This window comes from Gopherus evgoodei, chromosome 3 (assembly GCF_007399415.2).
Source record: "Gopherus evgoodei ecotype Sinaloan lineage chromosome 3, rGopEvg1_v1.p, whole genome shotgun sequence".
Lineage (NCBI taxonomy): Eukaryota > Metazoa > Chordata > Testudines > Testudinidae > Gopherus > Gopherus evgoodei.
In genome coordinates, this window is record NC_044324.1 from 204,170,305 (window position 1) to 204,194,018 (window position 23,714).

The 23,714-nt window shown below is 44.3% G+C and overlaps 1 protein-coding gene across 1 annotated transcript in view; it reads right to left on the reverse strand.

Annotated features, from left to right (window-relative positions):
• Nucleotides 1–23,714, reverse strand: part of USP34 (ubiquitin specific peptidase 34) — a 311,265-nt gene that overhangs the window by 93,867 nt on the left and 193,684 nt on the right. The window contains 3 exon segments of the mRNA XM_030557848.1: nt 1,988–2,171; nt 10,193–10,313; nt 10,403–10,458. Of these exon segments, the coding sequence (XP_030413708.1) occupies nt 1,988–2,171; nt 10,193–10,313; nt 10,403–10,458 (361 nt within the window).

Below are 23,714 nucleotides of genomic sequence, written 5' to 3' on the forward strand. Positions count from 1 at the left end.
AAAAAAAAAGACTGCAGTTGGAGAGAAACTGGTAGAGAGAGAAGGTCCACCAATACAAGGAAAAGCCTCATGCTAAGTGTGAGAGTATATGTCAGCGTGAAATGGACATCAAGGATTTGGGGTGTGCGTGTGTGTTAATGTTAGGCTTCTATTTTTTGAGAATCTTGCCTAAGAATCTAGATAACCAATGTTATCAGTTAAATGGAGACAGAAACCACACATTCAGTTCCATATCCAATGTAGATTACAAACTGTTCCTAAAATATAGAGATGGGGACATTTTTGGTTTTTTTCAGAAGTCCTTAAGAAAGGGGAATATAATAGGAAGTCAACAATGGATAAGATGAGGTTCATAACTTCCTTTCTGAACTGTAAGGTACTGACAACGTAAACCTGGATATTGTGAATTATGGAAAAGTTAAGACCACCAGAGAAACCTGAACTGATATTTTGAGTCTCATAGAAAGAAATTTTGGGGAGCTCAAAAGAGTGATGAGAATTATGATGAATTTGCAAATTAAACAGGAAAATAACTAAAGAAATGGATAAACAGGAACAGGGTTTCCATTAGCAAGAAAGAGTTGGAACTAACAGGCATGAAATAATTTTATCAACATTGTTATTTAGACTTGTGAGCATGATTGGATATTGCCACCCCAAAATGTTGCACAAGCTGGTAAGATAGCTAATCACTATGAAAACAGCCATGTGAAAACAGAGAAGAAAACCTAAGTAGGAATAGCAGCAAACAGTCCTGTGGCACCTTATAGACTAACAGACATTTCGGAGAATGAGCTTTCATGGGTAAATACCCACTTCGTTGGATGGAATAGGCACAAAGCCTGAACCGGCAGAGGAAGCCATTTTGATCATCCACAAGGAGCGCATTGGGAAGGGATGTTAACATCTGCCAAAAGGATGACTGTCCCATTAGCCACCAGAGGTAATTTACACCTCGGTTGGGGTAGCTTTCACCTATGAACAATAAAACAAACTGCATCAAGCATCCGCTTGATGAGGAAAGTCAGAGGCCATATTCAACAGAAAAGAATGACATATATGCTATTAAATTCACTCCATAAACAATCTGTATATTTATTGCTTGTCCCCTAACAGGATCAGGTGCTCTAAATAACCAATGGAAATGGGGGGGGGAGGAGGGGAGAGGAGAGAAAATAGATTATATTAATGGGTAAATTGTTTCAAAGATAGCATTATTTAAAAAATTATGTACATGCTGTTAAAGCCCCAACTGGTGCAAACCAGTCAGCTGCTTGGTGGGCAAAGCACATCTACACTAGCACTCCCTCCGTTACTATCACAACTAGAGTTGCACAAGTAGTAGTGCAACAGGTAAAAATTTTAAGAAAAATGGTAGTGCTGATAAGGCCTTTCTTCACAATAACTTTTCTAAGATGTGCCTACCTATCTTAACTCTTGCCAACTATAAGACTAGATATGTTATGCAAATTTTTTGTTTTAATCTGATTATTCTTAATACATCCTGTTTTTAACTCGATCATTTGGTTCTTAGATTGTTCAGAGGTAAACTGCAATATGGTCTAGAAAGGAAGAAAGCCTTATGATCACTTGTGAGAGACAGATGAGTACCTATCTTGGAGCACCTGCCTGAGGAAATCCCTTAATGTGTCAATATCTATATTATATAGGGAACTGAAGGTTATACTCCCTCCTCATGGGGCAATGCATCAGAGTTAAGTGAAGGTTCTCTGCTCCCAAAAGGATCCATCAGGGATGAAAGTAATTCCCCACTGTGACACTGTGCCAGGCTGTCCCAGCATGAGCGTGGGCAAAACAGCCAACAGAGTGGGAGTGTGCACTTAAGGCACATTGTTCTTCTCATGCTTAAGTGATCTTTATACATCCAAAAACTTTTACAAAAGTCCAACCCCAAAATGTTAATACTGAAAAATATCTATCTTGCATAAAATACTTACAAAAACTAAACATGAATAAATATTCTTACACTGCATATGTTGTGCCATAACCCAGTTGTGGAGCAGCCTGTAGTTTTCTACAGACCCCTTTACCATTTCTACCAACAAGTCGTAAGCAGCAGCCCTTGAAGAATGTGACTTGCATTTTGGCTGTTGTCTATCTTTTAGACTTGGCAGCAAAAACAGAAGATTGAAGATGTCTCTTAGAAACTCCTGTAAAACAATTCAATCAGTAGGTATATCAGTTTGTACAAATATTAAAAACACTGTTATATAATTGTATATAGTTTCAACTTTATAGGAGGCTTCCTCCATCAGATAAAAACAATTATAATGTCCTGTAGATAAATTTTGGACTGCAAACTTTGACAGTGTCTCCTTTACACCATTCTCTGTATATTATATAACATACCAAAAAGCAGTCTTCGCGTAATTTGAAAAGAAGCATTGTAAATGTGTTACATTACTATGATGGGAAGATAAATATGTCCACCAAAAAAAGTTATGACAAATTATCTGTAGCTCTAGCACAGCACTGCTATTTGGCATAAGAAACCAGAAAAAAAATAAATGAAGACTACCAAACATCCATAATCAAGTTACATTCAGTTTTAACTAAGACTTAAAGATTACTCATGTTATGTAATATTGCCAATCTAAAACATTACTATTCCTACAAATCATATTAACATAATAGGTCACGTATATTATACCAAAAACAACTGTTATCATAACACTATGAAATTAATACACTTCACAGTTCTGTACAATTATTTCCTTTTTCTTTGTAAATATACTGAACTATAAAGAAAGAAAGAAATACTGATGTTACACATGAAATACTCATACTACACAAGCGATGATCAACAGAATTTCTGATATAAAAAGACTGGGTAAAGTCCAAGTCAATGACCAAACTTCTATTGACTTTAGCGAGACAGGATTTCACCCAGGGTATTTTAATTTACACTGACAAAACTATCCAGGCACACCTTTTAAAAGGTCAGTTTCACCCATTACTATTTATCCATAAAAGTCATTTATTAGTCTGTGTTTTAATGTTCACATACTAAAATTGATTTTAAGTGTTCCATTGCTATAGATTCAGGGGGGTTTTAAATTATGATTTTAATGACAAATGCTGTATACTAAATAATGCTCCATGAACAAAGTGAATCCATGTTACATGGACTAAAAAGAGAGCAAACAATAGCTGTTTCAATTCATGCTGATATTGGGCAACAGATACACAGGTTGTAATTTGTTACCCACATTTGCTACACCAGATAAATATGACAAGAAATTTGGGTGGGGGAGAGGGGGCATGGGAAGAGGAGGTCTAGACTTAACCTTCTCCTGTTTTAGTCACATTAATTCAATAACATTAAAATGTCAAAAAAGACGTATTACAAGCCCTAGTATTCACATCCTTCTACTAAGAGGACCACATTTTTCAAAAAATTACACCACTTTTCTAAATATGTAGTACGGAGTAATATGTAGGAGGAAAGGTTGTGTGCAGAAGCTTTAAGTAGCAAGGGAAGAGTGGAGGCTTTTTTGCAAATAGCAAGAGACCAGCTGAGAGTGCTTATTAATGGGAAGGGAGAGAGAGTAGAGCTAAAAGGGCTAACAGCTGGTATGAGACAGGCTGAGTGTGCTTATCATAGGATAGTTTGAACAGTTGGCTAACGTGTTAAAAATACACTTCGTAAACCACAAATGATTGCAGCCAGGAATAAATATTTAGGCAGTATCTGCACTAGCCTTTACAAATGTGTTACCTGCCTGGCAATTAATTAGCTTCAGGTAAAAAAATAAATAAATCTCGTGTAGATATACAGTTAGGAAGGCGAGAGAAGTAAACACTGTACTGCATTGAACACCTTGAGCCCTAGTCTACACTACAAAGTTATGTCAACATAAGTTACCTATTTGTGCATATGTCTATACTCAAATGTGTCTCCCCAAGATGTAAGTGCCCAGTGACAGCAATGCAATATCATCTTCCTCAAAGGGCTTTGAGCCATGGTCAACCTACTGTGATCAATGCAACCCAAGCGTAGATGCTGCGACATATATCGACCCTAATAGTTCCCCAGCAGTTGTCCCACAATGCCAAACACTGAGCGCTCTGGTCATAATATTGAACACCGAGGCATCACAGAGACCTGAAGCCACCCTGCCGCTTTAAAACTCCTGTGTATTTTTGAAATGCCTTTTCCCAAATGTGCAGCTTAGCAAGCACACCTAGTGCTCTTCCTTGCTGTATTGCAACTGCCCAACCAGACCTATGGAGAGAAGAGGCTGTGCAGGCACAGCTATGGAGTAGTCTTAGAAATGTGGATATCTATGAAAGATTGCACATGGGATGCAGGTAAAGGGGTATGACAAGGATCAGGAGCACTGTTGAGTGAAAGTGAAGGTACTGCAGCAGGCATACTACACATGGCCACAGAGGCCAACAGTTCACCTGGTGACGAGGTACAAACTGCCACTTGTACAGACAGCTGCATGCCATACTTGTCAGAGATCCCACCAGTACCCCACAGACGACCCTGGATACCTCAGTGTAGGGCAAGATGGAGACTCCTCCAGCTATGCCATGAGCCCAGATCTTTTCGAGACTCTACCACAATCTAGCCAGCCCAGCATGGACAAACTCAATCCAGGAAAAGAAGTCTCGGTGTGTGCATGCATTCTCCCTTAAAATTTTTAAATGTGAAGGTGGCAGCCAGCTCAACACCAGGCTATCAGGACACTGGTACCTATTGTTAATTATTTTACTTCTACAAAAAGAGGTAGAGGTACAACAAACAGAGGAAGAGTTGTTATTAGGTTTTCATTTCCCTGTAGGGTTAAGGAGGCAAACAAGTGCAGTAGTCTGCTTATGTACATAGTATATTCCTTGTATCTTCCTGAGAGATCTTAATTGAAACTTTCATTGGGGTAACTCTGCAATCCTTTCTCTATGGTTTCTAGGGATAGCTGCCTTATTTCTTCCTCTCAGGTAGGACACTTTCCCACGCTACTTCATGATGGCTTCAGCAGGCACCATTGCATTAAAAAGACTAGTAGCATAAGGGCCTGGGCAGCTCAGGACGCCAGCTGCTTTCTGTGCATTTGTGACCCTCAAGAGTGGAATATCACTAAAATCACCACTGTCTGCAGAAAATAGTGCCAGTAATCAGTGCCATTACCTGTACTTGTATCCATGGAAACAGATGCCAAAATTTTATTGTTTTACACACTGAACAGTTCCCTTATTTCCCCCAGCCCTCACCCAGGCAGGCCATCTTCACCATGGCTGTGGCTGGAGAGTAGTGTTGAGCAGAAGTGCTCCAAAGCTCATGTGTCAATAAGCATATCTTAATTAAAACTTTTATAAGTAAAAGGGAAGGGAGCTTTGTGTAAGCTCAAAAGCTTGACTCTCTCACCAGTAGAAGTTTGCCCAATAAAAGATATTATCTCACTCACTTTGTCTAACAGTTGGTGTATGTTTGGCTGAAATGGACAAAAATGGACACAAATGTTTTCCTCCATTCTAATTTTAAAGAGCTGTTCTGTTAAGTTTTATAAGTTTGCACTGTATCGGTTTTTAATTGCACATTATTTTTGCACTTTTTTTGGTACACAATCCATTTTCATTTTTGGAAATAAATTCATCTTTATCACTTCGTAATATCAACCACAGAACACCTAGCACTATCCAGAACACAGAACCACAGAACACACAGATTCAGTGACAAACAGTGTAATAATTATAAAAATACAGTAAGCACCACATAATTGATAGGTTCATTAAAAGACCCGATACTCAGAAATGTACACCAACCACTACACAATTCCTAACACACCTCCCTCTCAAATTTCCAAGCCAGGTAGAACAATATCCAATTACTGTGGCTGACCATTAAAGTGGTCTTTCGAGGCCTCCCTCATCCGCACAGCTCTGCGCTGAACTCTTCTAATGGCCCTTTTGTCTGGTTGTTCAAAGTCAGCAGACACCACTCCACCCCGCTGGCAACTTTTCCCCCTTTGTCTCACAGATATTACGCAGAACACAGCAGGCAGCTATAACCATTGGGATATTCTTTTCACTGAGATCTGACCTAGTGAGTAAAAACTGACAGCATCCCTTCAATTTACTGAAAGCACACTCAACTGTCATTCTGCACCTGTTAAGCCAATAGTTGAATCTTTCCTTGGAGCTGTCAAGGTTGCCGTGTATGGCTTCATGAACCCCAGGGACCATGGGGTAGGCTGGGTCCTCCAGGACCACTACTGACATTTCAATGTAGCCAATGGTAATCCCAGGTTGCGAAAAAAACTTCCGTGCTTTCAGCTTCTTGAACACTCCAGTGTTTGTAAAGATGTCAGCATCATGCACTTTTTCTGATTAGCCCACACTGATATCAGTGAATCATCCCCAGTGAGCCACTAATGTTGCATAACCATTGGAAAAATAGTCCTTTCTGTTGATGCACTCTGTGGCGAGGTGGGCTAAGGTGAAAACAGGGATGTGTGCGCCTTGTGTCATCCCACTGCAGTTCAGGAACCCCACAGCTGCAAATCCATCCACAACAACCAGCACATTACCTAGTGCAGCGGTTCTCAACCTGTGACCTAATCAATACACAGCTGCGGCCCATGTGATGACACCAGGACCACACAGGTAGTATATATATTGTGTGGATGCGGTTCCCATAATACAGAGAGAGCTGCATATGAGGCTCACAATAGTAAATAGGTTGAGAACCACTGGCGTAGATGCTTCCTACATCAACGGAAGGGGTTTTTCTGTCAGTGCAGGTAATTCACGTCTCCAAGAGGCAGTAGCTAAGTCGATGGAAGAATCCTTCTGTCCACTTAGCTGTGTCTACACCTGGAATTAGGTCAACCCAAATACAGTGCTCACGGCAGGAAATATTTCGCAGGCCTGAGTGACGTAGCTAGGTTGACCTAAGTTTTAGGTGTGGAGCAGGGCTAAATACATTGATCTTGCAAAGGAGACCTTCCCAGGGTTTGTGAGGGACTGAATCCTCTTCTAATTAGGTGGTAAAGCACAGGACACTCACAGAGACGTTACATGTCCACTACTATGGTCTATAGACTGTATTAACATTAACTAATCCCCAGATATGGGAGGCTTTGGTCAGTGCCATATTCCACTAAGTATGGCGCCTGCTACAGCACTAACAAGATTACAAAGATTTCTCCCCAGAAATCTTCTAGTCAGAGAGCCACATCCTGATCTCTGAAAAGTACACTGAGTGAGATATTCTATAGGTCAATCTAACCAATGATATTTAGGACCTTTGCATGCTTCAAAAATCCATTTCAGTAAAAATTCTGGAATACGCAGTTTCTTGGAGTTAAATCCTTTTATTTTGGGACCAGTAGAAGAGTTTGTCCAAACTCTTGCACAAGCAAAAAGAGTAGAAGTTCTGGAGGAGGCTAAAAGAGGAATACACCACCTTGCCACTCAGTAGCCAAGCCATTGGGTTCAGGTAGTCTGAACAGGAAAGCCTACCTCTCTCACACACTTAAGTACATGAAAGACCACATTGGAATTTTTTTTCTTTTGAGAGGGATGGGGGCGAAGGGTGGGAATTTGTGGAGATTTTTCAAGAATTTCGACAGGTGAGGATGACCTGCCTGCTGAATCCTACATGCTGAAGACCACAGTTCTACCATTGCAGAGTAGTTTCTGCAGGAGTCTTACTGCTGTGTAAAGACGGAGAGCTGTCAGCCATCTGAGCCACTTCCCATTGAGTAACAAGGGTCTATAGGCCAGGGTAGTAGTGGGATGTCTACCCTTTTGTAACTTGCAACTATTGGCCTTTTGCCCACACTATTTTATTGATTCTGCCATGTTGGAAGAGGTGAGGAGAGGAGCTTGGCAGGTGCTCCCATTCAAGAAATAATGTCAAAAAATGGACATACCTTCACTAGAAAAAAAAAAAAGGTGCATTTTTAAAATGTTCGCTAATGTGTTCAAAATACACCTTTCTTCCTAGTGTAGATATGACCAATTTAGTCTCCTAGAAGAAGGAAGTCAAAGGAGCAGAAGTACCATTCGCTGCTGCCCCAGAACTTCATTTTTAAAAGATTGGTAATAACAGATAAGGTGGCAGCACCAAACCATCACTTTGTTTGCATGGACAAAGACAGAATCTGAAGTGAAGCTGGAAAAGGAGTGGCCACATCTCAGAATCCACTGGACAAGACTGAACTGCTGTCAATATTTTTCAAAGAGAGAGAGAGTGTCCAAATGTATCGCTCTGGAGAAAAGTTTATGATCAAGCTATCCTGCTCCATAGTACTTAAAAGAGAAACTGCCCATTTGTTTCACATCAACACAGTGAAATAAATAGACACAGGCTATTTTATAATAGGCAAATCAAATTATAACATTTTAAATCGCTTTTTTTTTAAATTATATTGGGTCAAGACTTATTTTTAAATAATCTGTTGGGACTCTGGTCTTTAAGCAAAAAAAAAAAATTCTCCTTTAAAAATCATCTGTTGTGGCTGCTGCTCTGACCACATTCAGCTCTTCTTCAAATCCCGTTACTGGCTTCCCCTCAACATACATATAGCTAAGGTCCTTCTCTTTAGCTTCAAGGCTCTGCACAATTTTACTCTTCTCTGTTTTCTTTTAGTCCTCTCCTTACTTCTTTGTTTTATCGAAGCTGCAGGACTGTGCCTCCTGTGTCCTCCTTCCCATCTTCTCTCTGTACTGTCTTCCAAACTGCAATCTACGCTTTGAATTACCATTCTGACCTGGTTTTCAATTACTCTTCCTTCAGATCTCTCCTTAAATCACACTTTTCCCAAGAGGCCTATAAACTGTAGTCTTCTCCAAGTATTGTTAGCAAAATGAACCACAAAAAAACTAAAAGCCACATAAATTCATTTATAACAAAATTTGTTCTAATGAGAAGTACTAAATTCAACTTCTTAGTTACTTGGTTTTGTACCTACCCTATCCTCCCATCCTTCAACTATCTGCTGTCTATTTAGACTGTACAATCCTGATGGGACAGATCTATCTTATAACTCATTTATAACACAAGTATCACATGTATGAGATTACATTAATAAGCAGAAATACTGTTGATACTGAAAACTAATATTACATTAGTGAATGCCCAAGTTAGAAAGAGTTTAATATACATTCAGATAATAAAATTACCAGGAGGCATTTTATGTTTGTAAATTAGAAAAAGGGACTTTGAGCTAGCCAAACAGGATTAAATGCAGTCACATATATGGGTCTAATTATTGACTGAAACCTCATCATGGACTTGATCCAAAGCCTAGTGAACTCAATGGAAAGATTCTCATTGATTTCAATGAGCTTTAGATTTGCAGGTCTCATGTTTCATATGTGCCTCTGTAAATCACTTCCATAGCCAGACCAAGTTTGAACAAAGTACTGAAGAGTAGAACAAAAGTTGTATGCAAGAGCTTTGCTTTTTTACTTTAGGAATGGAATTCTCAGTCCCAACAAGCCAAGCTGCTATGCAAGCTGGTCATGGCAACAGGGAAGGATCACAAACGCAAGCCCACTGCTTCCTCAGCCCATGTAAGAGTTGGGCCCACTACATCTGTACAGTGCACAGGTTCCCTGGTATTATTCCTGGCCTGTTCATAATGACATCACATCAGCAGATCTCCATAACAAGTAGGGATGAAAAGATTCCACAACATGTAGGGATGGTACAGGATTTCTGTGACAGGTGTCTGCTCCTGTCCATGTGTGAAAGTGATTTTCAGCTTTAAAGCTACTTTAGTATCTTCTACAGGTGCATGCAATGCCCCAGGATTTGGCCATGGAAAAACAGATATCAGTGATTTGTAAGAACTTGGAAAAAGTTGAGCAGCCCTGAAAATGCTTTGAGATAATCAAATATATAAATAAATAAATACATAAGATAAAGGATCTCCAGGAGACAAGAATTTTGTTCTGAGGCTAAAAATGGCTAAAAAGGGAGGGAGAGAGAGAGAGAGAGTGTGTGTATGTGTGTGTAAAAAATACACATTGCAATGCTTTTTTTTAAATAAAATAATCCAATAAGGAAATGTGTTTCTGTCAATCATCATATGATAAAGGAACAGTATTTATGCAACCCCTACACTCACAAGAGTAAAACAAAACCTAGAATGAAGCAGTTTACAGTAACAGGAGGTAACATTAGCTATTTGGCATTTTCCAAGTACTTTATTCTTACCTGTCCTTCTCGGGAAAATTTAAAAGGTGGTTTGTGTTTAATAACACTTGTGGCAAGCCGCAGGAGTCCTGTAAGACCATCATCTTCTATGTTACCATCCTGATGATCAAGGATTTCTCTGCTATACAAAAAAAAATGAAGCTCTATATGTCCCATTAAGAATACGTAAAATACAAACTTTAAAATAAAATTAACATCACCAAATCTTACCTTCGAATGCAGTCAGCGAGGTGTCTTGCTAGGGCATCTAAATCAAGCAGTGTTGTCTGAATTAAAAATAGAGGAAAATGGAATACCAATACAAAATAATCATATATTTAATACACTCTTGGTTGATTCACAAACCAAACTAGATAACCTTAGTTTGCAGTTAAGCTTTGATTTACTTGAGATGTGTGCTGCTGTGGGTGCTCCACTTTAGGTGAGCATGCACTCTTCACTTTTGATTGGAGATTTTTGGTAGCAAAATCTGTTCAACCCATGCATGTATCCTACACATCCTCGTGCCCCATACAAAGGCTATATAGCGCTGTGCGGGTGAACTGCTCTCAGTTCCTTCTCTACCACAAAGTCCCACAGAGGAAACTCCAAAGTAGAGAGGAAGGAGGGTGGGTAGTGGAGCACCCACAGGGACACACATTTTGAAGAACTCTAGTTACTGCCCAAGATAAGTAACCTCTCTTTCTTAGAGTAGTGTCCCTATGGATGCTCCACTTCAGGTGATCCCACAGCAGTAACCTCCCTAAAGGGGTGGCAGATTCAGAACAGAGTCCAGCACTGAAGAAAGAACTGTGATGCCTACTGCAGCATCTGATCTAGCAGCATGAACCAACGCATAATGGCTGGAGAAAAAAAATACACTGAGATCCACGTTGCAACTTTGGACATTTCAGCAACTGCAACGTCCTTGAGTAAGGCTACAGACAAGACTGTGATCTAGTAGAATGTGCAGTTACTAGTAGGGGAGGCTATAAGTGAAACCACAGGAGGCAATAACGTACCCAGAGATCCATTTAGAAAATCTCTGTATGTAACCTCCATTTTTGGAGGTTACATGCATCCTGTAGATTCCTTCCTGCTATTTAAAAGCACATTTTGTACTTCTAGTGAACATGACTCCTCCTGTCCTGAGAACCACTGAGGGACCAGGCTTAGAACTGCAGAACATTCAGGTCAGGGTGAAGCATCTGAAATGGATCCCAAGACAACAGTTGAGAATTGATTGGGAGCCATCAGAGAAGGCAAGAAGTGAGTGTCATGAGGTACGGAAACCAAACTTGCCTTGGCTAAGTTGGTGCAATCAAAGTTACACTGGCTTGGTCCTGCTTGATCTTGTTGAGATCCTTTAAAAACAATGGAGTGATAGATATGCAAGAAAAGATCCCTTGTCCATGTAATAAGAATGGCATCTCCTAGAGATTGGGAATTGAGTCCTCCTCTGAAAGTTCTCCTCTGCAGAATTTCCTGCACTTCATGTGGGCTCCAGTGGCAAAAATATGAACCTCTGGAAATCTCCATGCTAGGAATATTTTGTTGAGGGCTTGAAAGTCCAACTCCCATTTATAATGTAGGGAAAAAATGTCTGTTGAGGTCATCTGCCAACATGTTTTGTATATCAGAAGGTAAGAAGCTGAAATGACTATCTAGATGGCTATGCACCAGTTCCAAAGCTTTATCACTTTGGTGCAGAATAAGGGTGAACATGCTCCTCCCTGATGATTGATAAAACACACACAAGCTACGTTGCCTATTATGATCTTGAGTGATTTGTTTTTGATTAGGGGAACAGTGTAGCACCAAGCTTTTCTGACCACTCTTAACTCTAGCAGACTGATGTGCAAGCGTTGTTCTAGTTGTGACCATTTGCCTTGGGCCATGTGAGGACCCACATGTGCTCTCCATCTCAAGAGGGAAATGTACAATGTTATCGTGACCATAGGGGGACTCTGCATGAATGAGATTTCTGCACAAACCTTTAGGAAAAATTCTTCCACCAGATGAGTGGCTGAAGGATCCAGCTGGGGACAGGCACTTCCTTGTTCAGACTGTGTTTGTTCGGTACACAAACTGTCCTGAGCCCCCCCTGGAGACAGCAAAGATGTAACCTGGAGTTTTGTGTTACAAAAAACACAAACTGCCATAAGCACCAGCAGTTGCAGACATGTCCTTACTGGAACTTGTGGACTGAGCTGAGTTCTTTGGATAAGGTTTTTCAAAGCGAGGAACCTGTCAGGAGGGAGATAAGTCCTGCCCATCACCGAATCAAAAAATGCTCCTATAAAAAGGAGAGGGGTCAGGGTTGATTTCTCATTTATTTGTAGGCCTAAACTGTGGAACTGAGAAGTTGTTGTTGAATTGCTGACTGCACTTCCTTATATCATCAGCATTTGAGGAGCCACTCATCAAGGTAGGAAAACATTTTTTTCCAAGACGTTGGTGGTGAGCAGCTATGACCGCCATGATTCTTGAGGAAAAACCCATTGGGCGGAAGGAAGGCTGAATGGTAGGACCCAGCACTGGTAGTGATTGTGATCAAATGTGAAATGGATGAATTGCTATGGGGAAGTAGGCATGTTTGAGGTCGAGAGATGCAAACCGGTCCCTGGACTCTAGAGAGGAAATTATAGCTACCAGGGACATTGACTGCATTGCACCATTAAGCAGGGAGGGGAAGGGGGAGCTTGCTGGGGGGAGAGGAAATAGCACTTTACGGCCAGGAGTGGGAGAGCAAGGTTCAGAAGCTGCTGCAAAAGCGGGAGAGGGTCAGTGTGGCAATGCTAACTCATCTCCAGTGACTGGAAGGGCTGGGAAGTTTAAAACAGGAAAGAAGCCCCTTTTCCCCAGACCAGGCAGAGATGCACCCACCCTCCTTTCCCTTGAGGTGGCAAAAATACAAGGTTTAGTCAGGACCTGCTGTGGGCTTCACGCTAGCTGCTCCTTTATTGGGGGGCCAGGATGGAATTTTTTCCTCACTACCAGATTTGGCTTAGGTGGAATGGGAGGGGGGTTTTTGCCTTCCCCACAACGGGTTCAGGGAGGGTTCTGTTATGGTGAGTAGGGAGGGGAGTTAGACTATGATGTTGCAACTCACTGTGTAAGTCTGGGGCAAATGTCCAGTGCAGGTACTCCATTGGGAAAATATACACGGACTGGATAAATGACTCAGTAGAGGACTTAAAAAGGAGATGCTTGTTAAAGGAGTAAAATGGAGCGGGGGAGCTTCTATGACTGTTAAGGCAGAGAGCCAACCCCCTCTTCTTATAGTTCATCTTTACCCTTGTTCGGGGGTGGGTGGTAACCCAGCAATGGGTTGGCTGCAGGACCTGGATGGAAAAGAAGAAAGCTGGCAGAAGGGTAGATATTGAATGAAAATTGAGATATCTACCTGGTACACTTTTATCTGTCAGGTAGTCCCGGACATCTAATAATAAAGTTGCAGCCTGATTAAAACCATATCAAGTGTTTCCTGCCCTTCTTTTGGTATAGTTGGGCAATGTCCTGATTTTCAGATGTCTGACATACTTGTTCAGTTGTCTGAAATCTAGTAAAGGCCTCCAACACCCATTTTTCTTCAGTATCAGAAAATATTTTGAATAGAACTCTTTGCTTCTGTGTTGAGCTGGAACCAGTTCTATGGTCCCTAGACTTAGGAGCACTGTCATCTCCTGTCTCAGCAAATTGATTGTTAGAGGGGTGCTAGAAGGAGGACAGGGAAGAGAGGTGGAAGGGCAAGATGCAGGTAAACTATAGCTCAATGTAATGGCCTCCAATACCCATTTGTCTGATGTCATAGCCTCCCATGCTTGCTTCCCTACAGCCAAGAAACTCTATTGAGTGACGCGCTTCATTAGGTCCTTGAATTGCCAAAAGTCTTCAGCTAAAGATGGCAGTGGTGGCATTACTACCATGTAAGACGATGAGGAAGCAACATTTGTAAATGGGGTCACTTCCTTTTCTGTCCTCGCCTCTTGCTCCTCAAAAGTGTCCTCTGCTGATTCAGAGTGGAGAGAGAGATGGACAGTACCAGAGAATGAGGTCTTCCATGTTCCTTATAAGACTGAATCAGGGCCCCTCTAAATTGCTGGCAGTACATTCCCCAGGGATCTCAATAAGACCAATGAGGAGGATCATAAGTAAGGCTACAATTCAGTCACCAAGGCCATTGAAGTCACGGAATTCACGACTTCCAGTGACCTCCATGACTTCAGCGGTCAGGTGCTGCAAGGTCCCCCGCCACCAGCAAGTGCCGGGAGCTGCAGGGTATCCCCACCTCCTCTAGAGGCCCCCACATCTCCCGGCCAGTGCAGGTAGTGGAGTACCCCACAGCTCCCGGCTCCCATGGATGGCGGAGAACCCTTGAGTTAGTTTGCAGCACTGTGGGAACCCCCGAGATCCCGGCCACTGGGGTAACCCCTAAGAACCCAGCCACTGGGGGCAGCAGGATAGAGGAATCCCCAAGATCCCAGGCGGCAGTGGCAGGGGAACCTCTATGCTCCCGGTCCTAGAGGGCCTCTGGAGCTGCGGGCAGCAGGGGTACCCCGCAGCTTCCAGCCCCTGTGGACGGTGGGAGAACCCATGAGCGCCCCGCCATGAAGGCCCCCTGAGCTACAGGCAGTGAGGGTACCCTTCAGCTCCTGGCAGACACAGGAGCCAGCAGTTCCCCACAGTTCACAGCCCCCACGGACAGCTGCAGGTGGCTCCTCGACCCTGCGAAGCTGGCTCATTTCAGGCATATGGGGATCCACCGAGACTCATTTTGTCCCTGATATTTTCAGTAAAAGTCACTGACATGTCACGGCTTCCGTTAATTTTTTTTTTTTGCCTGACACCTTTCGGTGACTTTTACTAAAAATATCCATGACAAAATCTTAGCCTTAACCATAAGGCATGGCGCAAGGTATAGATCACTGGTCATCCCAAGTGTTAACAGGCAGAGGTCTGATACCTTGCCTTTTTACATCTGCAGAGGGGAATAATGTCTCCTGGAGTAAACTGAACAGACCTGAAGAGAAAGTCTTGCTCCAGTGTAGGCCCTCTGTGCCTCTAATCAGAAATTTTAGATAGCAGTGTCATTCGGCCCACATATGCGATCGCTCTCTCTCTCTTGTGGTGTGCCTTGAGATTACCTAGCACTAAATGAGGGTGAATCACCCCCATTTCCTTCTCTACTGCAGAGTCCCATCTTGAGAACTCTGAAGTAGAGAGGAGGAGGATGGGTTGTGGAGTACCAATAGGGACACATCTCGAAGAACCATCGTTATTGTACAAGTTGGGTAACTTCCTCTTTTTCAAGTAGTGTCTCTGTAAGTGTTCCACTGTAGGAGACTTCACAGCAGTATCCCCCATTGGGAAGCTGGAGATTCATAGTGGAGTCTGTTATTGCAGAGAGCACAGTCGAGCTGAAGATGGCATTGGAGGCTGAAGCTCCAGTGATCATATAATGTTCCGTGAATGTATGGGCAGAGAAGTCCAAGTCACTGCTCTGCAAATTTCCAGGAGAGGGACATCTTTAAGGAATGTGACCAAGGTAGAGATTGACCATGTGTAGTGCATACGGATTCCAGATGGAAGGGACAGGTTGCACCCTTGATAAGAGTGATGAATGCAACCGGAGACCCATTTGGATAATCTTGGAGCTGATATTTAGGAGTCTTTAGATCTTTCCACTAAGGAGAGGAAGAGCTTAGGAGACTTTCTGAAGTCCTTAGTCCTGTACAAGTAAAATGTCTAACATCTCATGTGCAAAATCGCCTCCCTGCTATTACAATGTGTGTTCAGGGAAAAAACTGGAAGATGGATTTATTGATTCAAATGAAAGGCTAAGGTGATGGCAATCAAAAATGCTGTCTTCATGGACAGATGTAAGAGTCTGCTCAGACCGGTTCTATTGCCCATAGGCATAACAGATTATTTAAGCAGGTTCTCATGAGAAGAGTCCATGAAGAGGGACAGGGAAGGAGGAATGGAGGAGGGATGTGAACTGAATGGTGTAGCCCTCGAAAATAATCTCCAAAACTCATCTGTTAGAGGTTATATTCTCCCAACTGCTGTAAAAGAAAGTCAGGCAATTTCCAAAGGGCAGGAGAATAGATGGTAGTGGATGTTGAAAGACATGGTTGTTTGGGTCCTCAACCAACCTGTCAAAAGTGCTTAGAAGAAGCAGTCTGAGAGTTCATGGATTTTGGTGCTGACAGCTTCAGCTTTTATATCCTGGGCCTCTTTTGCTGCGGTTCATAATAGCGTTGTGATGGTGGGTATTGGGAAGTGATATGTGTTGCAGCTGAGAGCCATATTGCTTTTTTATTGTTCCACAGTTCAGATTCCCAGGGAGCGCAATGTGGCACGGGAATCCTTTAGGGTGCGGAGAGAGACATCAGGGTTTTATCAGCAAAGAGCTTGGGTCCTATGAACAGGAGATCCTAAACTGTTGTATGCATCTCTTTTGGCAACCCTGAAAGGTATAACCAGGAACCCTGCCTCATTACCACAGCGATGGAGACCAATGCCATGAAGACCAAACAGGCTGCTGTGTCCAATGCTGTCTGTAGCGCAGTTCTGGTCACTAACTGGCTTCCTGACAATGGCCTGAAACTGCTCTTTCTGCACTTCTGGTAAATGTAGAAACAATGCCCTGAGTTTCCCATAATTAATAAAATCATACTTGGCCATGACAGCTTGATAATTTGTGACCCTGAACAGTAATGTCACTGAGTAAAATGCCTTCCTACCAAAGAGAGACAGTCTTTTCCAATCTCAATCGTTTGGGTTGACTTAATATGATGTTGTTTGCCCCATGTATTAACCATGTCTATTACAATTGAGTTGAGTTGAGGGTGTTGGCAGGGATGTAATATTTCTTGTCAGCTCTCTTGCACATCAATGCAATGGAGGGTGGTGACTGTCAGATGACTTTGGCTGGATCTAGAATTGCCTTGTTAATGGGGAGAGCGATTCTGGATGAGGAGGAAGTATGTAGGCCATCATGTGATGAGTATCTGCCACCTCCTGTAGGGGAATTTGCAGCTCATCCACTACCCTCTTTGTAAAGATGAGAAGGCTATTCATCTTGTGTAGTAACTGAGGTTCTTAAGATGGTTGTCCCTGTGGATCCTCCACTTTAGATGTCTTGGCGTCATGTGCTTGTAATCAGAAATTTGTGGTAGCAGTGCCCGGTTGGGCCACACACATGCCATACTCATCTTGTGCCGTTCCGAGTGGCTATATAACAGTGCGCAGCCAACCATCCCCCAGATCCTTCTCTGTCTCAGAGAATCAATGTGAAACTCCAAAGTAGAGGGAAGAAGAGTGCGTAGTGGAGCACTCACAGGGATAACCACCTCGAAAAACCTCAGTTACTGCACAAGATGAGTAAGCTCTTCTTCTTCTTCGAGGAGTGTCCCCGTGGGTGCTCCACTTTAGGTTATTGTTGTGCAGTGCCCCTCAGTGGAGGGGAGGGGCTTTGGTGTTGGTCTATTGACGGTGGAAAACACTAAGTCCAAACTGAGCAGCTGCTGCTGCTGTTTGTTGTTCTAAAGCATATGTTTAGTGAAAGTATGGGCTTATGCTCTACAAATGTCAGTGATAGGTACATCACTGAGAAAGGCTACAGATCTTGCTAACGCTCTGATGGAGAGTGTGCAAACTCCCAGTGGAGGTTGCAGATTGTTGTTTTGGTAGCCCAAATGGATACATCCATATATTCATTTGGATAGTCTCTGTTTTGAGATGCTTTGACCCCTCGAGTGTTCTGTTATGGAAAAGAATAGTCTTGGTAATTTTCTGAATGTTTTTGTTCTTTCTATATAGAAAGCTAATGCTATGCGAAGCATGGCATATGGAGTGAGGCCTCCCTCTCATCAGCATGTGGCTTTGGGAAAAATATAGGTAAGCAGATGGGTTGATTTAAATGAAAAGGGGAGGCGACCTTGGGTATGAATTTAGAATGTGGCTGTAGGATTACTTTATCCTTAAAGAATGTTGTATAAGGTGGGTGCGCCATTACGGCACCTAATTCTCCCACCCGTCTTGCAGACATGACGGCAATGAGGAAAGCCACCTTCATTGATAAGTGCAACAAAGAGCAAGTTGCAAGGAATTCAAATGGTTTTTCCATGAGATGGCATAGAACAAGGTTGAGGTCCCAGGCGGGAGTAGGGTTTCTTAGTGTGCGATAAGTGTTTTCTATGCCTTTAAGGAATCATTTAATGTTCAAGTGAGCAAATATAGTGACTCTGTCCATCTCGTCGTGGATGATGATCATGGCAGCCAAGTGAACTCTGATGAAGCTTGTGGATAGCACTAATTCCAAAGGCATATTGCCTCTGTACACAGGGAGTATGACTGTACTGTTCCCTCCTGGCAATTCATATAGAACATGCATGGTATATTGTCCGTGAGGATCTTGATGACATTATTCTTGATTAAAGGAAGAAAGTACTTGCATGCATTTCAGACTGCCCTTAGCGCCAATAAGTCTATGTGCAGGTTGGACTTCGCTGGGGACCAGTGGTCTTGGACGGTATTGTTGCGTAGATGTGCCCCCTCAACCTACTAGGGAAGCATCTATTGTGATTGTCATGGTTGGAGCTTTTTGTTGGAAAAGAGCTCCCGAGCAGATGTTCTGTGGTTGTGTCCACCATGTTAGCAAATCTTTTACATTGCATGGCATTGTGAGGCGTCGGTTGAATGTCTGTGCGGTATATATGTTGTTTGAAGTCAGGCCTGCAAGCATCTCAGGTGGAGCCTAGCATGTTGTACAACAAAAGTTGTTGCCGACATATGCCCCAGGAGTTGTAAACATGTTCTGGCGGATGTTTGTGGGCTGTCCATCACCGGTGAAATTAGGTTGACCAAAGTGAGGAAGCACTATTGGGGTAACACTGCTGTTGCTGTGAGACAATCAAGGTAGCATCTTATGAATTCCAACTTTTGGACAGGAACCAGTGTGGACTTTTGTACATTTATTTGCAGTCCTAGGTCTGTGAACAGGCTTATTGAGCTCTGTGTGGCATGTATTCCTTTTTGCTGTGTTGTTGCCCTTATCAGGCAGTCGTCTAAGTATAGAAATATCATCACTCCTTGTCTGTGGAGGTGAGCTGCAATTGCAGCGAGAAGCTTGGAAAAAACTCTTGGGGCCACGGAAAGGCCAAAGGGTAGTACTCTATACGGAAATGCTGTTTCCGTACGGTGAACGTTGTGTTCTCATGAATTAGTTGAGTTTTCGTAAATTTCTGAGTTAGCAAGTAATGGGAATAAAAACCTCTCCCTCTATGTTGTGATGGTACGGGTTCAACACCACATAATTGTACAAGGTGGTTTATTTCCTGTTGTAACAGATGCTCATGAGAAGGGTCCTTGAAGAGGGATGGGGAAGGGGAGTAGGTAGGTGGGACAGAAATAAAAGGGATGGAGTAGCCCTTCTGGATAATCTCTAAAATCCATTTGTCTGTCGTGATGGTGTTCTAGACTGTCTCTGAACGGGCAGGGGACCATTTCCGGTTCTGGAATCAGAGACTGTAGCGTTCTCATGACCTCGACCAGACCTTCAAAATTACTGTCTGGAGATTGATGGTTGAGACATCAAAGGTTGATCTTGATTCTGTTGACATCGGTTTTGTCTGTAAATAATTTCTGTTCTTCAAAGGATAAGTCCTCAACCATGGCCTGGACCTTCCTTGGGAATCCGGAGAGATGGAGCCAGGATGCACGGCACATGACAATTGATTGATCGGGCTGCCATGTCTGCAGAGTCAAGGGAACCCTGGAGGGCTGGCCTGGTGATGAGAGACCCTTCAGAAATGTTTGCTTTGTACTGGTTTTTTTCTGTCATGTGGCACATTTTCAATAAAGCTTAACATTTTGGAGAACAGATTGTGTGTATATTTAGCCAGCAGGGCCGCATAGTTAGCTATGTGGAACTGAAGCACAGCTGAGGAATAGGCCTTCCCTCTAAAAAGATTCAGGCTTTTTTAATTCTTATCATATATGGTCATTCAGGACCAGTGTTGTTTCCCCCTTTGATTGACCACCTCCCCCACTAGGGAGTTTGGTGCACGGTGTATGAATAAAAATTCAGCTCCTTTTGCTGACACACAATACTTTTTGTCAGATGTCTTACACAAGGGTGGTGAAGTAGTTGGAGTCGGCCAGATAATTTTCACAGGCTCCATAATAGCTTCATTTATTAGCAGGGCTATCTTTGCTGATTGGATGCCTGGAGTATATCAGTGAGCTTATGTTGGGTTTCTGGTAGCTGTGCCAACGAAATGTCTAGGGATTCAGCAACCCTTTTGAAGAGGTCCTGAAGAGGTGATAGCATTATGGTTTGGTGACGAAGATGAATGTGAGTAGGTGGCGAAGTGTCCTGTTTGGCTGTGTGCTCAAGTTCCTCAGCATCTTCTTCTTGTGTTTCAGAGGGTGCCGGACAGCAGGTGAAGGGGACGGGCTGTTCGGGACCTAGGCAGGTTAGCTGGACTGCAGTTTTGGGCCTTAGACATTGCCCATGGATACCAGTACGACCAGTTAGTTGGGAATGGTATGAGGGTGGTGCCTGTGGGTGACCATATCATCCTCATATATCTGCAGGTGGTTGTTGACAAGATGATCCTGGCTTTGGGAAGGAATGATGAGGAGTATATATTACTGCATCATCCTCTTCTTCCTTGTCACTGGAGACGGGGCGGCTGATCTGCAGGGAGTAGTCACCTGGGCAGGTACCGATCTGGATGGGCTACCCTCGGTGCCAAGTAGAGGAGATTCAGGTGTTGAAGCCACTACCAGGTCCGGATGTCTCATGAACTGTTGTGGTAACGTGAGGCTTGGTGCCTGGGATGGCACTGTGGACAGCCCAGGAGCATGAGTTGAAGCAGCCAGTGCCAAGGACTTAGAGCTGTGTGGCATAGGTACAGCAGGTGGTGCCACTGTACTGCTCGGTGCTGAGATCTTCTCTGGCTCTGTGAGCACCGAAAAGACGGTTACTCACCTTTGTAACTGTTGTTCTTCGAGATGTGTTGCTCATATCCATTCCAGTTAGGTGTACGCGCCGCGCGTGCACATTCGTCGGAAAACTTTTACCCTAGCAACTCAGTGGGCCGGCAGGTCGCCCCCTAGAGTGGCGCCACCATGGCGCTCCATATATACTCCTGCCGGCCCACCCGCTCCTCAGTTCCTTCTTGCCGGCTACTCCGACAGTGGGGAAGGAGGGCGGGTGTGGAATGGATATGAGCAACACATCTCGAAGAACAACAGTTACAAAGGTGAGTAACCGTCTTTTCTTCTTCGAGTGATTGCTCATATCCATTCCAGTTAGGTGAATCCCAAGCCTTACAAAGGCGGTGGGGTCGGAGTGAAATGTGGCAGAATAAAACTGCTGAGCCAGAGGCTACAGCCTCTCTTGACTGCTGAACCAGGGCATACTGCGAAGCAAAGGTATGGACCGAGGACCAATGGAGCTTCGCGACAGATCTCGTGGGTAGAAACACGAGCCAGCAAGGCGGCAGATGAAGCCTGAGCCCTGGTAGAATGCACGTTGATGTGGCTTGGGGAAATATGAGCCAAATCATAACAAGTGGGGATGTCCGCCATCACCCCAGATGAGATCCTCTGAGAGGAGAACAAGCAAGCCCTCCCTTTGGCCCGCTACCGGGATAGAGCTGGGGCACCTTAGGAAATGGTTCTGTCAGCACAATATAATGCGAGCACTCCACAGATGACCAAGGAGTGCAACGGTTGTGCCCATTGCGTTGAACTGTGGGTAACATGAAAAGCCAAAACCACCTTAGGGAGGAAAGCCGGGTGCGGTCATAACTGCACCTTGTCATTGTGAAACCTAGTGTACGGCGGAACCCCCGTAAGAGCTCTGATCTCAGAGACCCGTCTGGCCAAGACTAGGTTGAGGTCCCAGGTCGGGGCTGGGCGGCGCACCCGAGGGTTGCAAGCGCTCCAAGCCCTTGAGGGACCTCGAACCCATAGAGCGTGAGAACACTGAACGTCCATCTCAGCCTGCTGGAAGGTAGAGATGGCTGCTGAGTGTATCCTCAGCGCTGATACCGCCAGGTCCTGCCGCTGAAGGCCAGAGGCAGGCCAAACAGAGGGGATCGAGACCTCAGCAGGAGCCGAGCGTATTGCAGCTGTAAAAGAAACGCTTCCACCTGGCCCGGTACGTTGACCAGGTGGAAGGCTGCCTGTCACCCCGACTCAGGTACGCAGCAGCCACCGTGAGGCGAAGAGGCTGCAGGTCCAAGTGACGAAGCCTGTCATTGCCCTGAGTGATGAGGTCTGGGCTGACAGGCCGAGTAACGTGGTATGTCAGCGCTGCCTGGACCATTCTGGAGTGATCATGATGATGCACGCTCTGCCCCTGCGGAGTTTGAGCAGGACCTAATGAACCAGTGGGAACAGTGGGAAGGCATAATGCAGTTGGCCTTTCCACGGCATCAGGAATGCGTCCAAGATCGATTCCGAGGAGAGATCTTGGAAGGAGCAGAACACCTGGCATTTCCTGCTCTCGCGGTGAGCGAACAGGTCTGTGTGAGGAAACATCTCCACTTCCGGAAAGCGGGACGCCTCACATGGGGCAGAGTGATCACTCGTAAGGCAGGAAAGACCTGCTGAGGCAAAGAGTTAGGACGTTCCAAACGCCTGGGAGAAAGGACGTCGCCAGCTCCATCGAGTGGGCCATGCCAAAGACCCGGAAATGGATGGCCTCCTAACAAAAAAGGGGGGGGAGGACTATGTCCCCCCTGAATACTTATGAAGCACCTGGTCGTTGTGTTGGCTGTAAACACCGAGATACAACGGCCTCGCAGCTGCCGCTGGAACCCCTGGCATGCCAGGCGGACTACTCTCAATTTTTGGGGCATTGATGAGGAATGCCAGCTCCCTAGAAGACCAAAGGCCTTAAGCTCAGAGGTGACTATGAACACTCGAGCAGAGAGATGAGGCGTCCGCCGTCAGGGGCAGTGAGCCGGACTTGGAGAGGACGGAGGCGGAGCTTGGCGTGTTTGGTTACAAACTTGCGGGCAACCATGGACCCAGGAGACTGAGACAAGAACGAGCTGAGGTCATTGGGAAAGCCTTCAGACCTCAGATGATTGTTGCCATCGCCTAAAATCTCAGTTGCGATAAGCAGGCTCCGGCTAGGTAGGAGACCAGGATAGCCCCTAGGGAGCCCAACCTCTGCGTGGGGACCAGAGTGGATTGCTCTATAATGAACAGCAGGCCTTGACCTGTGAATAAGACCGTGGCGATGCCCACGCGCTGAGTGGTTTGTGTCTCAGAGTCTCCGTGGATAAGCGAATCGTCCAGATACGGAAAAACGCATATCCGACATCAGCGACGGTAGGCGGCGACTATGGCCGTAAACCGGGAGTATTGACAGTCGGCTATAGAGCGGAGGCATCTCCCGTGCGGAGGGAAGATGGCATTGCGAAAGTACGCGTCCTTCATATCCAGGGCGGCACAGTAGCCCCCAGGAGGCAAGGATGGAATAATGGTTCCCAGGGATACCATGCAGAACTCCAAC